At 39.8% G+C, this 13,259-nt stretch overlaps 1 protein-coding gene across 5 annotated transcripts in view; it reads left to right on the top strand.

Moving 5' to 3' along the window:
• prdm6 (PR domain containing 6) overlaps positions 1-12,845 on the top strand; it is a 93,554-nt gene extending 80,709 nt beyond the window's left edge. For 3 of the 5 annotated variants that reach the window (XM_071484003.1, XM_071484006.1, XM_071484005.1), the window contains exon 9: positions 10,954-12,845. In XM_071484003.1, coding sequence (XP_071340104.1) covers positions 10,954-11,131 — 178 coding nt within the window. In that variant the 3' untranslated portion in view covers positions 11,132-12,845. Of the gene's footprint in view, positions 1-5,562; positions 7,477-10,953 lie in introns of those variants that run through there. The other 2 variants (XM_071484004.1, XM_071484007.1) reach the window with 1 other exon arrangement.
• Positions 12,846-13,259: the final 414 nt, after the last annotated feature.

Below are 13,259 nucleotides of genomic sequence, written 5' to 3'. Positions count from 1 at the left end.
ACCCAGCTAACACCCACTGACTTCCTCTTCACTACCTGCTGACACCCTCACTTCTGCTTCCTGACACCCCAGCTGTCATGTGGCGTGATGTCACATTTTCTTAAGATCTTTCTGATGAATGAAAACAACCAAATACAACCAGTGTAGCCACAGTCTAAACTAAATCCCTCAGGTAACAAGCTGACAGGCCACTGTAATAATTTCATCTATCTGTGGTTTATCTTGGTTTATCAGTACATGTAAAACACTCACTGCTTCTCAGAAGCTTTGATATAACCGTGATTTAGTTTCAGTATTATTTTATTATATATTGCAGGAAAAATATTCTCATTAAAATAGTAAATTATATATTAATATTTAATTTTTAGTCATAAAACATTTCTGCTCTACTAACTACACCTACTGACACCTGCCGTGTAATAACACCTTCTGCTTTACTATCTATTGGTGTAGTAAACTAATACAAATTGAAAAACCTCCTGCTGCTGCTTCACAGTAGAAACTTCCCACTGAATAAAAACTAGAAGGCCTTTATTTTGAAGGTGCTAAAAAAGCATCCACCTATTTACCAAGATTAAGTCTTATTTGATAAAAACTGGAGAATTCCAGATGCTGTAGCACTTACAGTTCTTTAAATGACTGTTGATTAATTAGCATTAATTATTGTATAATATAAATTAATATGAAATAGAATTAACTTAAAGTTGAAAAGCTTTCATGTGAAATCTGTCTGAATCAATAGAGAAGTTGGACAGTTTTTCAGAACACAACCACTGCGAGACCAATGTCGTATGATTCTTAAAGTGACTGTGTCCAGGGCAGCATAAAGCTCAGTGATCCATAGATCAGCTCAAAGGGTCAAAGGTCACATGGATTCCTTTCCTGACCCTATTGACATGAAATGACCAAGAAATGCTCATAATTATAAATAAGGATCATTGTTGGTTCAATATGACCAATGCAGCCAGACAACAAACAATTCAGTCAAACAAGTGAAGCTTGTCCAAAACTGAAGCCGTAACTTCTCTAACTTCTCAAATTACAGCATCATCTCACCTGGGTTCACTCTGGAGCATAAATTATCAGGGTAAATATTTAAGACATATCAGCCTGTGCTAATGTATTTTTTTAAATCAACAGCACACTTTCTTAAGAAAGCACGACACAAAAATGGAATTACTGTTACAAATATTTAAACCCTGGAACATTTTGCTTATGTCCCAAAAAAATTAATTCTCCATCTTTTATGGACTTAATTTCTGTCTGAGGTGTTTTTCCATTATTCATGATGTGGATATGGGAATATTTTTCTCCATGTCCTGTCAAAGCTGGTGTGACCTCTGACCTTTACGCACTTCACTATCTGCTGTGTGTGATGTTAACCATCGTGCAAACTCTCGCCTGGTTCTTGTGTTTTGCTCGTTGTAAATCAGTGTGGACCAGAGCATCAGCAAACAGCCCCACAACAATCAGTGTAAATACAGAAGAAGCTCCATCATAGCAGTTAGCAGCCTGGTAATGAATCTCTGCACACGGAGACCGCTCATTTCCATTTGTTCGCTCTGTGCAGACTGATATAATTAGAGGACGAGCCTCAGAGCAATTAGAGGTTTCTGGATGCTGCTGTCATCCTGTCAGCAGTGTGGGACAATAAGGACACTCCCAGTGGACAGAGAGGTCAGTGTTCAGGCAGAGGGCAGGAGGACAAAGAGTAAGAGACATAAAAGAAAGTGAAGAAAGCAAAATAAGGGATTTGAGTTGTGGGAAATGTAGAGGACACGTATCAGGGGAAAGCTGGTAGAAGCAAATTAACACTCTTAATAAGCAATCAGAGAAATCCGTACCTGTCATTGATGTGGAGAGTGAAAGGGCGAGAAGAATGAGTGAGAAAATGAGGGAGAGGAAGAGCGTGAAGGAACAAGAGATCACGGTGAAAAAGTGAAACGACAAACGCCAGTGAGAAATACGGTTAAAGCAAATCAGCGTTCTTAATAAGCAATCGGAGGAAACCCCGAACCTTTTCATCAGCACTTCAGAGTCTCGGTGGAGGCAGAGCGGGACAAAGACAATCATGGACGGGCGTCAGAAATCTTTAGCGGATCGATGGCCTCGGGGAGTTATCTCCTTTCGGACGCCGCGGCGGATAGATTAAAGCTGCCACTGTCACTTTGTCAGGAGGAAAACGCTCAACTTTATTTTCCTGCTGAGGAGACGGAGGCAGAGATTCTGTGTGGTCGGCAGCTTTTCAGCACCGATACTCGCTGGACTGTGGAGCCTGTCAAACTGCTGCTGCTGTTTTCTCTGCTGTTACATTGTTCCACTGTTTTCTGTTCAGCACCGCACACAAAAACATCACAACTTTAAATACCTGAGAGAAACAAAGAGGAAGGATTGTGTGAGATAAGTAGATTCAAGACATGTAACAAGATGCTCCTGGTTTCTTGTTAGGGTTAGTTGTGTCACAGTTATGACTCCAGGGGTGTTACAATCTGTAGATATGACTCCGTCTGTTTAGACCTTTGATTATAGCAGAATCTTATAATAAGTTTCCTGTGACACAAGCCCACTGCTGATGTTCACAGCTGAGGTTCAGAACCAGATGTGGATTTGAGTGTTTTCAACATCACCACAACTTGGACAGTGACAGTGACAAACTAGATATAGAGCAAACTTACACTAAAATGAACAATTACACAACAAATCATGAAGACACATTTGTTAACCGCTTGGCAAGCTACACAATGTTTTATAATTTTTATATTTTCTTCTACAACTGCATTAACATTTTAGATAGTGTAGCATTGGATTATCAAAGAGTTTGGTGCAAACCTGAGACACAGCTGGAGAACCAAAACAATGAGCTAAAAGAGTCTAAAAGCTGTAGAGCTGGCTGTTTACTCTCAGTGGGTTCGTCACTAGAAGCAACACTTTCCCTTTACAGTAAAGCATCCGATTGAATGTTATCAGAAATGGACCTCAAATAAGTTTAATATGTATCTAACTGGAGCTGCAGGTTAATCACAAACTCACCTACAAGCAGTGAATTCTGGGAGAAAATGGTGACGCTTGTAGTTTTGTAGTCAAGGAGGTGATCAGAGTCATGGCCTGAATGCTGATGATGCTGATGGAGAGTTCTTGAACATGTCTCTCCGCCTGTTTCTGGTCCCATCAGCCCTTCGCTCTGTCCCGTCCCACACAAGAGATTAAGATAAAAGCTGAGCTGAAACTTCACTGATCCTTGAGAGAAAATTGATTAAAGCTGCCTCTGTCATTTTGTCAGGACAAACTGCTCAACGTTATTTTTCCCTGCTGAGAAAAGAAGGAGGCGGCTGGTAACAGACGTTGGCTGGTCAATAGCCAGCCGCCTTATTTCAGCTCAGGTCTTTGTTCTGCAGGAGAACCGTCTTCGTGTCTGTCCTGGTGGATAAGTCGCTGTGACAGAGAAGCTTCAGAGACGCTTTGATGTTGGTAGCTGTTGTGGTTTCGTAGATTTACAGACAAATAGGAACAGGAACGTCCACCTTGAGGGCAGAGCAGCTCAGTTCAGTCAGGCGTCTGTTTTCTTTTTCTGGTGCTGTAAGAAAATTTGCAAAATGAGAAAGACTCATGTGGAAGATCCATCTGCTGGAAATCTTTCCAGAATAAATACTGTTGTTTACAAGTGTGTAAGATGCCTCACGCACATGTTTAAATATACAGAACTTACAATCCTTAGTTCTCATGTGATGACTGGAAAATACTATCGGATGCATTTGTGCAAGATTATAACATTGGCTAGAGTCAATTGTATGATGGGAAGAAACTTCAGTTTCTGTCATTCTGCTTTAGTGGAGCAAAACCAAATGTAGAAGATCTTTTATAGTTTCTGTTACTGCCTCTATTTTTTAAAGGAATCAGTCTTTTAAAGAGAGTTAGAGATCTGACTTCACCAGAATGTGGGAAGTTCCCTGACAGAATGACTTAACCTTGTACTTGATTGTGTTGTGTTTGTCAAGAAGGGCCTGAAACTTTGTTTTTGATTTAATACAGAGACGCTGTGGTTTCAGACTGTGATTTGATGTCATGGTGCAGTGTATGTTTATGTCCTTTTGACAACAAGTGTTGCATATTATTATTTATTATAAGTTCTGTTTCTTAGAATCCATCAATGTCACTGAACTCATGAGAGTTGATCTGCTTTAAGAGACAAAGTGGATCAATTTCAGTGAAGTTTGACTTTGGAATTTGTACCATGGACTGATAATGACCATGTTGAGCTGGTGAACCCAAAATGGAGGAAGTTAACGTATTAGCTGTGTCGCACAACCTGCAAGTTGTTACAAGTTCACCAAGTCTCCAGTACGTGCAGATTAAATTTGCTGCACCACCTCATTATTCTGACCAGGCACAAAAATACCAGAGACTTTCCATGTCCAGTCTGAGACATGCTGACTCTCACAGTTATGTGTAAGTTGTTCATTTAATATTTTCAGCAAAGCCTCAGCAGACACTAAAACCAACAATAAACATTTCCTGTAGAGTCACAGAGCTTAAAAACACATAACAGAGCTGCAGTGTTAAAATCCTTCACTGGTCTGAATAGGGACAGTTTGATTCTGGGGGATGCACAGACATGGAGGACGATGTCTGGACAAGGTTAAATTCAAACCACTATAAAGAAATTAAATCTGTGCCTGTTCCTCCAGCCCTGCTTTAACCATTAATTTAATAATATTTTTATTTTTATAATGAGCAAAGCCTAAAGTCAAAGAGCCTCTAAATGTCTGTTGAGTCGACTCTGGTGTCGAGCTTCAATACAAAAAAATGTGTCTCCTCTCTTATCTAACACCCCCCCCCCCCCCCCCCCCCCCCCCATCCTCCTATCTATCTAACAGCATGTTAGTCTTGTTTCAGGCCTGTTGAGTCCAATACCTCAATGCAGCTTTCTCTTTGAAGAGCCTGCTCTCACACACACACACACATTTATATACATTTAACTGCCCCCTTGCCCCCCTTGCTCAGACTAAAAGCTCCCTCTCTTCTCTCTTTCTATTGGAAGTGACAGTGATGCTGCCTTATCAGGACTGTGTGTGTGTGTGAGAGTGAGTGTGACAGTGAGAGAGAGAGAGATGGGAATACCTTCCCAGCCTGCTAGATAGATTATTGACAGGTGGAGTGTGTGTGTTTGTGTGTGTGTGTGTGTGTGTGTGTGTGTGTGTGTGTGTGTGTGTGTGTGTGTGTGTGTGTGTGTGTGTGTGTGTGTGTGTAATTTGCTGGTCAGGTTGTGAAGATCAGGGCAACAATTACAGCTTGCTGCTCCGCTGGGCCTCACACACACTTTATACTGTCACTGGATATTAGAGTTAACAGGCAGGTGTGTGTGTGTGTGTGTGTGTACATGTGTGGCAACAGGCCTAAAGGTTGTGTCTGTGTGTTTGTGGTGTTTAGTGTCGTTGTCTTTCTCTTTAGTGGTGCCACGTGTTTTTTTCTGACCTGCTCTACATGCAAACTCTAAAACTAATCACTGTCTGTTTGTGTGTTTCTCTATCTGTATTTCTGTGTGTGTGTGTGTGTGTGTGTCAGGTGTGAGCGTTGCGACCGCAGCTTCACACAGGCCACTCAGCTCAGCCGCCATCAGCGACTTCCCAATGAGTGTAAACCAGTGAACGAAAGCAGCGAGTCCATCGAGGTGGATTAACCCCCGACTGTTGACTGACTGTTGACTGACTGTTGACTGACTGAGACCACATCCACATTAAGGCAGCTGAATTTGAAAATGCATCTTTTTCTCTGTATTTTCACCTTCCATCCACACACAGCTGGGAGTATAGTTTGGGTTTATTTCTTTTTTTTTTCTCCTCTACTCTCCACATGTTTATCCCCCCCCCCTTTTTGCTACAGTTATCCTGTTATGTTATGTGTTGACGGGGTGATTGTTGTAATTTCGCTGCAATTGTACTTGTACTGTTACAGTGACAATAAAGCCACATCCATCCATCCAGCGTGACAACGGCAGCTTCCTGGTTTACAGGAGCTCGACTGGAGCATCCGATCTGCTTTAGATAAGACACAGAGCAGAGAGGACACAGCGTCTTCACCAGGTGGCTCCTTTCTGAAACTGAATGGATATAAATCTTTTTACAACAGCTTCCATGACGTTCACAGGAAGAAAACTGTTTTTTAAATTAGAGCTGAACCATATGCAAAAGAAATACTGATTATTTTGTCAGATCTTATGATTTAAATCATGATTTCAGTTGGAATGATCATTTTTCCTGAAACAAATATTAAAATGATGATGATGTGAATTCTGTTGGGCACCAAACAAACATGTTCTGGAGAATAAGATTTGCAGGCTGAGGCGTCTCTGTAGCACCACAACGCTTCATTTATGGTCTGTTGTGACACATTTTATCACGACCAGAAATTCCAACATCTGCGATGTGGATCTTTTATTTGGTCATATTTAGATTAATTCAGATTTAATCATGGTTTTATTTTCCAGCCTACTTCAATAGACCTATAGTGAAACCAGAAAGCTCAGAGTAAGACTGAGGCCTTGATCAGTTGTTATTCATCGCCTGCCTATAAATACACACACACACACACACACACACACACGTGTGTATATATATATATATATATATATATATATATATATATATATATATACACACACATATATATATATAAACACAGTCAACGTAAGACGAGGATAGTTTTTATTCATCAGTTTATTTCATATAATTTGCAGTCATCTGAGAAAACCTAAACTAAATGAATATTTGATATTTGGTGACGTAGACCTGGACACAGTTTATCAGTTGGTCTGTATTAAAACACACCACAGGCGATGATGGATCCTGGTGTTTCAGTGCGGACAGAAATCTTCAGGACGCCATTCTTTCAGAGCCTTTTCCGATTTGGCGGCTTAGTGTGGACGTAGTCTGACTGTTTACAGCTCTTTGACTTCACTGACTGACTGACGTCTGGAGAGGAGCGACGTTAAAGCTGCACTCGTCCTGCTGGAGAGAATCCTGATTCAACCAAACCAAAGAACCTTCTCCTTCCAGCGGAGCAGCAACCTAACCCTCAGATGGAGGAGGCGGACTGACTAACAAAGATTTTTTGGACAAGGATATTTATTGGAGACTTTTGGGAATCCCATCACGTTTTCCCTCCAAAGAAAACTCTTTCTTGAAACCGGGACAAAAACAATGAAATACCAAAAAATTCAGACTGATGGTCTGTATGTAGCTTTACTTCTCGGTTTCTTTCTTCTTTTTGCAACAACGATGCCAAATGAGGGCGCGACCAAAGCAAACAGACTGAGGATGCACAACGAGCAACAACACAAACGAGGACAACGCTCGGTTTTACAACACAAAATGAACACAACAAAAAGACAAGGAGTATGTATTGTAAAAAAAAAAAAAAAAAAGACAGACAAGAAAAAGAAGGGACAAAATAAACATAAATTATATTTATCTTCCTGCTCATATCATGCTTCGGGCACTTTTGTTTGAAAATGTTGATTATTTAATTTTTGCAGCTCTGATGTTTGGAAAACGATGGTGAGGGTCGGAGGGAAATAATGAAGAGATAAAAGATGTGATTTCTCATAGAAATAATCCCACAGTTCATAGAAATGTGTTTGAATATGTTTGAAACTGACACAGCACATTTTAAAAACAGACTTAGTTAAAGTCAGTTTACGTTTTTTTCTCATCTTGGTTTTTAAAACATTTTCAGGTGAACATTTCTCACATTGTTTCATAAAATCCAAGAAGGGCAAACATGTTTTTGGTTCTGAAAAAGACTTGTTCATGATACGTGTTGTCTCACAGAGTATATTTGCTACACAGTGCAAGTTTGAGTCCATTCACAAGCAATCTCAGATGTGTAAATAGTCCTGTGTCATTACGATACACTTTGTATTCAAATGAGTGAGGGTGAAGCACAGTTACTACATGAACACCAAATAGGTTTTTGTGCCTGAGAGTTAAAAAAGCTTTAATAATGATGATAAATATAAAAACTGTAACTTTTCCTCCCAAAGACCAACAGAGTGATGAACCTGCTGGATGTAAATCTACAGCCAAACCAAAAGTCAGGGGTCGTTTCACTGCAGGAGAACTGTTCTACTTTTAACACACAAACGTCTGGAAGAGTTTACAAATCACTGACAAGAAATTATTCCGTCATATTTGTTTCCATGTCGACCTGCATTATATTGACCTGTTTTTCTGTGTGTGGGTCACGACAAGCTTGTAGCCAGTGTTTACGCACTTTGAAGGGCAGTGCTCAGTAGAAAAAAAATAGAAATATAATTTTATTCTCATTGGAAACTAGTGTGCACTGCAGCAAGATTGGAAACACTTTGAAAATTCTCGAGTCGAGTGTCGGCACATTGAGCTCTGTTCTGCCACTGGAGGAACAAAGATGAGCCAGTCCAGGCCCAGAACGACAGGACATCAGCCGCGGTGCCACCAGCTTCAGGCCGGTGTTGGCACTGGGAATCAAACCACCGTGTTTCTTTGACAACGAGCCTGTTTGGTTCTTGGACTCTGACTTTTCTGTTACTGTCTGTTTGCTTAATTTCAGGAGCAAACATGTTGCAGTTCTAGCAATAATTTAAAAAGACTCAAAGTGTTACCACTTGATAAACATGGACTTTGAAGTTATACCAATGATTTTAAAACAAACTTCTTCAGTTATTGATCTGTGATCTGATAATGAATCAAGGTGTTTGGAGGTGAAAGCTTCTCCTCTTTCCTTACAGACGAGTTTGTGTCACTAAAGGTAAAACAGTGCTGTTCCTCAGTGAGACATCTCTTTATTCAAAACGCTGATTCATCCTGTGCTGTATATAGAAAAATACAAACTATGGGATTTTATATGATGTATCAGTGGGACTGAGTGAAATAATTTGACTCAGTGACGAACAAAACAAATGTGAATATGAACCAGAGCTACGAGAAGATTCACTTTCTGTTCACATCTGTCAGGATCTAGAGGACGGACTCCAGCAATAACTGTCAGAGAGACAAACGTCATCAGCTGCCGTTTATTTCAGGTCAAACACCTGACTGACATGTTTTCATGTTTCCATAAACTACAGTGAAGTTTCCTAAAAAATCAGTTTCACTTTGATTTTTTACCATGTTTAAAGTCCCCTCTGCTGTGTGCTCGAGGTTATCTTATAAAACTCTGGCTTAAGGTGTCATCAGGCCTGTTCTCCAGCTTTGTTCAAAGGCATTCTGGGAAATGTAGGCAGTCCCTGTTTGAGAGAACTTGGGTTTAAAAGAGGCTATTTTTTAACTCCAATCTTCCATCAAGAAAGTTGGAAATAAAAATACAACTTCTTTAAAAGTGAAAAGTTAAATCCCAAAGCTGAATGTGGTGTCACCAGGTTTCTGAAGCTGAAATGTGAACCTCTGGGATCATCTGAACAGAAACTGGATCTTGCTCGTACCTTCTGATGATGATAATCACTTCCTCTGTAATGACAGACTCTGATGGGAAAAACGCTCATGTCAAACAGACTCTTACGATTACATTTTGACTCGATCTTGTTTGCATGATTCCCCCCCCCCCTTTTTTTTTTTTTTAAATGAATGACAAAATCAGATCAAAAACCAAAAAGATGTTCCATAGGAAATAAAGCTGAAATCCAGTTTTGATTCTTATCACTGACGTTTTCTGTGCTTTTATTGTGCGACATCGTTCACTGACACGACGCCACAGGAACATCGTTTATTTTCCAAAGGTCAGTGTCAGATGTTCAGGCCACTCATGTTTTCTACACTAGATATGAAACTGCAACCAGCAGCCAACTGCCTCAGTTTAGCACAGAGACTGGGAGCAGAGGGAACCAGTTAACTGGACTCTGTCCACAGATAAACACATCTGTCTCTCAGCGCTAAAGCTCACTCATTAACATGTTATATCTCGTCTGTTAAACTGTACAAAAACAACTAATCACAGTTTTAAAGTGAGTAATGTGTTGAAATATTTCTTGACCAGGAAACACAGGGTCTCTGCAGAGCTTGAAAACCAATTAATTTAATTCCCTCCCAAAACAAAGACTTTTAAGGTATTCAGAAGTTTTTTAAATGTTTTCTTTTGCTCGGCATTGATGAACGTTGTATGATAGCAGCTGTCAGGAGACGTTCTCCACCTCTAACAAGACCAAACCTAGAATATTGTTGGACGGCGGTGGATGAGCTTTCAGCCCCTTATCTGTTTACTCCTCTCTGTGCTCAGTTATACAGTATTTCAGTACAGCTGAATTCACAGTAAAGCTGTTGTCATTCACATGTTTTTCTTTTTCCGTTGTCAGAGAACAGAACATTGGCCCATTGGTGTTTCTAGGCCTGACCTCGATAGACCATCAACTCATACTGAGCGAAAACCTAAATGAATTTAAACCAGCTGATCATTTGTAACTGCTTGATCCATCCATCCATCCATTTCCTGCCATTTTTATTATTTAATTTAAAATGGCAGGTCTGTATGATGGTGATCCAGGAATAAAAGTGGGTTCTGTGTGGTGCTGAAAAGGTCCTGACTGTGTCTTGGTGAACCTGCAGACCCTCTCAAACAGCTGCTCACTGGTCTCCATTACGATTTGTGAACATATTGATCAAACGAGATGCAGCGAGTTCATTCATCTGTTCGACATTTCAGCTTTTAAATACAACAGGAAAGTTCAGAGTTATTGAGTTATTGCTCAACTGTGATTGGACAGTTTAAGAAAAAGAGGAGGGGCCAACACTGTTCCCTCAGATTGTCACTGAACTGTGATTTGAGTTTTTTATAAACTGCCACACAGGAGATTTAGTGACCTATCAACAGCTGCCTTTACTTACTGCTAATAATCTGTAATGCACACACACACACACACACACAGAGCCCCGCCTTGACCTCAGCTCTGTCACTCTGCAAACACAAACTGGACTTTCCATTTTCCAGTCTGATTTCAGAGATTATTCCTTCGAGGATTCGACAAATTCACCAAAACAAACAGAGTGGGAGCTTTCAGACATCAATCACAGCCGTTTTTTCATCGTGGGAACCGGATCCAAACCCAGAGGCCAAACAAATGATCGCACAACCAAAGGTTTCATGTCTTTTTCTTCTCTTTTTTTGAATGTGAGTGAGTCTGGATTAGATTACATGTAATGAGATTATGGAAGTGGTAGTTTTAATTAAAAGCAGTTAGTGTGAGAGAGAAAAACAAACAGAGAAACTGCTGACTGGGGAACAAGGCTGAGGAGGAAATCATGTTTTTTAACTGTTTCGAGTTTGAGTTTTATTTATTTGAACAAGTTAAAAAAGAAAAAGGACGGAGGTATGTGCAGCGAGAGGAACCCCCTAAAGAACATGACTGATACACTGTAAAACATATTCATAAAAACAGATTGTGACAGATATATCCAGATCCTCTCACAAAGAACAACAGCAAAAAGCCGATGCATTAGTAATCAGTAATTTCATAATCATAATAATTGATCACTTGGAAACTGGGTTGAGGTGGAAAGGAAAATGGAAGTGTTGATAATGGCTGTGGAGAAGAGGACTGACATCATCATCGTCACCACCGGGATGGTGAATGTCAGCAGATTATAAATAATGAAGGTTTGAAGCAGACGTGGTTACTGTAAACAAACAGTTCCTCAGTGACATTTAACTTCTAATCTAAAGTAAATTATATTATAATCAGTAAAACAGACCCATGTGTCTAAAGTACAGATACATGATGAAAATATTCTTTCTTTTTGGCAGAAAAAAACAAGATGTAAACACTGACAGATCATCGTGAGGGTTCATGTGTTCTGCTGTTTGTCACCTGATGAACCTCAGTCCAGTGCTGAGTACATTTACTCAAATTTCAGGTACTTCTTTTCTTGAGTATTTCCATTTTCTGCTTCTTTGTACTTCTACTCCACAACGTTTCAGAGGGAAATATACTTTTACTCCATTTTTATGGATCTCATTTTTTAAATCTCTAGTTGTTTTCCAGATTCAGATAAATCATAGAAAATATAATAAATAAATAAATTCTGATGTACTGAACTGTTCACAAGCTGCTCAGCTTTATGTAAACCAGGTAACATCAGTCCCACTTTACCAGCTGCAGCATCAATGTGCTGCACAGTGCAACAATACAGTGATATAATATACATGAGCATACATCATTCTGAACACTTTTACTTCTGGTACTTCAAGTGTATTTCGATGCGAGTACTTTTGTACTTTTGTATTCCTACACTGTGGTACTGCTGAGTACTTCTTTCACCACTGGTTTTCTCACTACAGTAAATTTTTAAAAATCGTTGACATTTATTGGAGATTCAGAGCCAACAACAGCCATAATTATCTCACTGAGTGTAAGAAGTAACTCCAGCTGTTCAGTGTTTGTAAAAGGTAACATTTTCCTTCTGAGATGAGGTGGAGGAAAAACACAAATTCTCCCAGAATTAAAAAACTCAAGTAAAGAAGAAAAACATGTGAAGTGACTCGGTGAAACTCCACCCACCTGGGAGCTGTGGATGTTTTTATTGACTGTGACAGTTTCAAGAGAAGAAGAAGATATTATAGAAAAAAGGACATCAGTGTTTAAGTGGGCTTAATGGGTGTAAGGTTTGCTTTTGGTGGAATTTCCTGGAGGGAGGAGGAGCGGGGGTATTAAGCAGACAGAGGTCGCACTTTCAAAACCAATTACACATGAAGCTGTGGAGTTATTTTTTTTATTTTAATTGGAAACATGTTGAAGGAGAAAAGTGGGAAAGTTTCACTGTGAGAAAATCTGCCTGCTGTTAACCTGACGGAGGGTTAAAACATATCAGAGTGTGTGTGTGTGAGTGTGTGTGTGTGTCCTCATATTAACACTATTATTGTTTTTAATGATATAATTCATGTTCATGAGTTGCGCGACCAGATGTCAGTTTTACTTATGCTTTATTTCAGGGCTTTTCATTATATTTTATTGTAAGTTCAAGTGTTCCACCTGTAGTTTCTCTTCTGTTTCATTTGTGTGTCTACGTGTGTGTGTGTGTGTGTGTGTGTGTGTGTGAAAGTCGTGTCTCTAATGATGAGATGAGATTCACTGACTTGTTGGAAATTGTGTTTCCCGTATCAACAGTGAGGAAAGGCAGCAGAGATTTGAACTGAACTTTATTTAACCTGCAGCACCGACAACAGATCAAACTGTTTAACTCACAGCTCCTCCATGTTCACACTGAAGTCTGTGGAGGCCCAGCATTTAAAGAAACACA

This window comes from Trachinotus anak, unplaced genomic scaffold (assembly GCF_046630095.1).
Source record: "Trachinotus anak isolate AG129_WGS33_773 ecotype Australia unplaced genomic scaffold, CSIRO_AGI_Tana_v1 ptg000008l, whole genome shotgun sequence".
Classification (NCBI taxonomy): Eukaryota; Metazoa; Chordata; class Actinopteri; order Carangiformes; family Carangidae; genus Trachinotus; species Trachinotus anak.
Note: the sequence above shows the minus strand (reverse complement) of the source record. Positions and strands in the feature narration are given on the sequence as shown.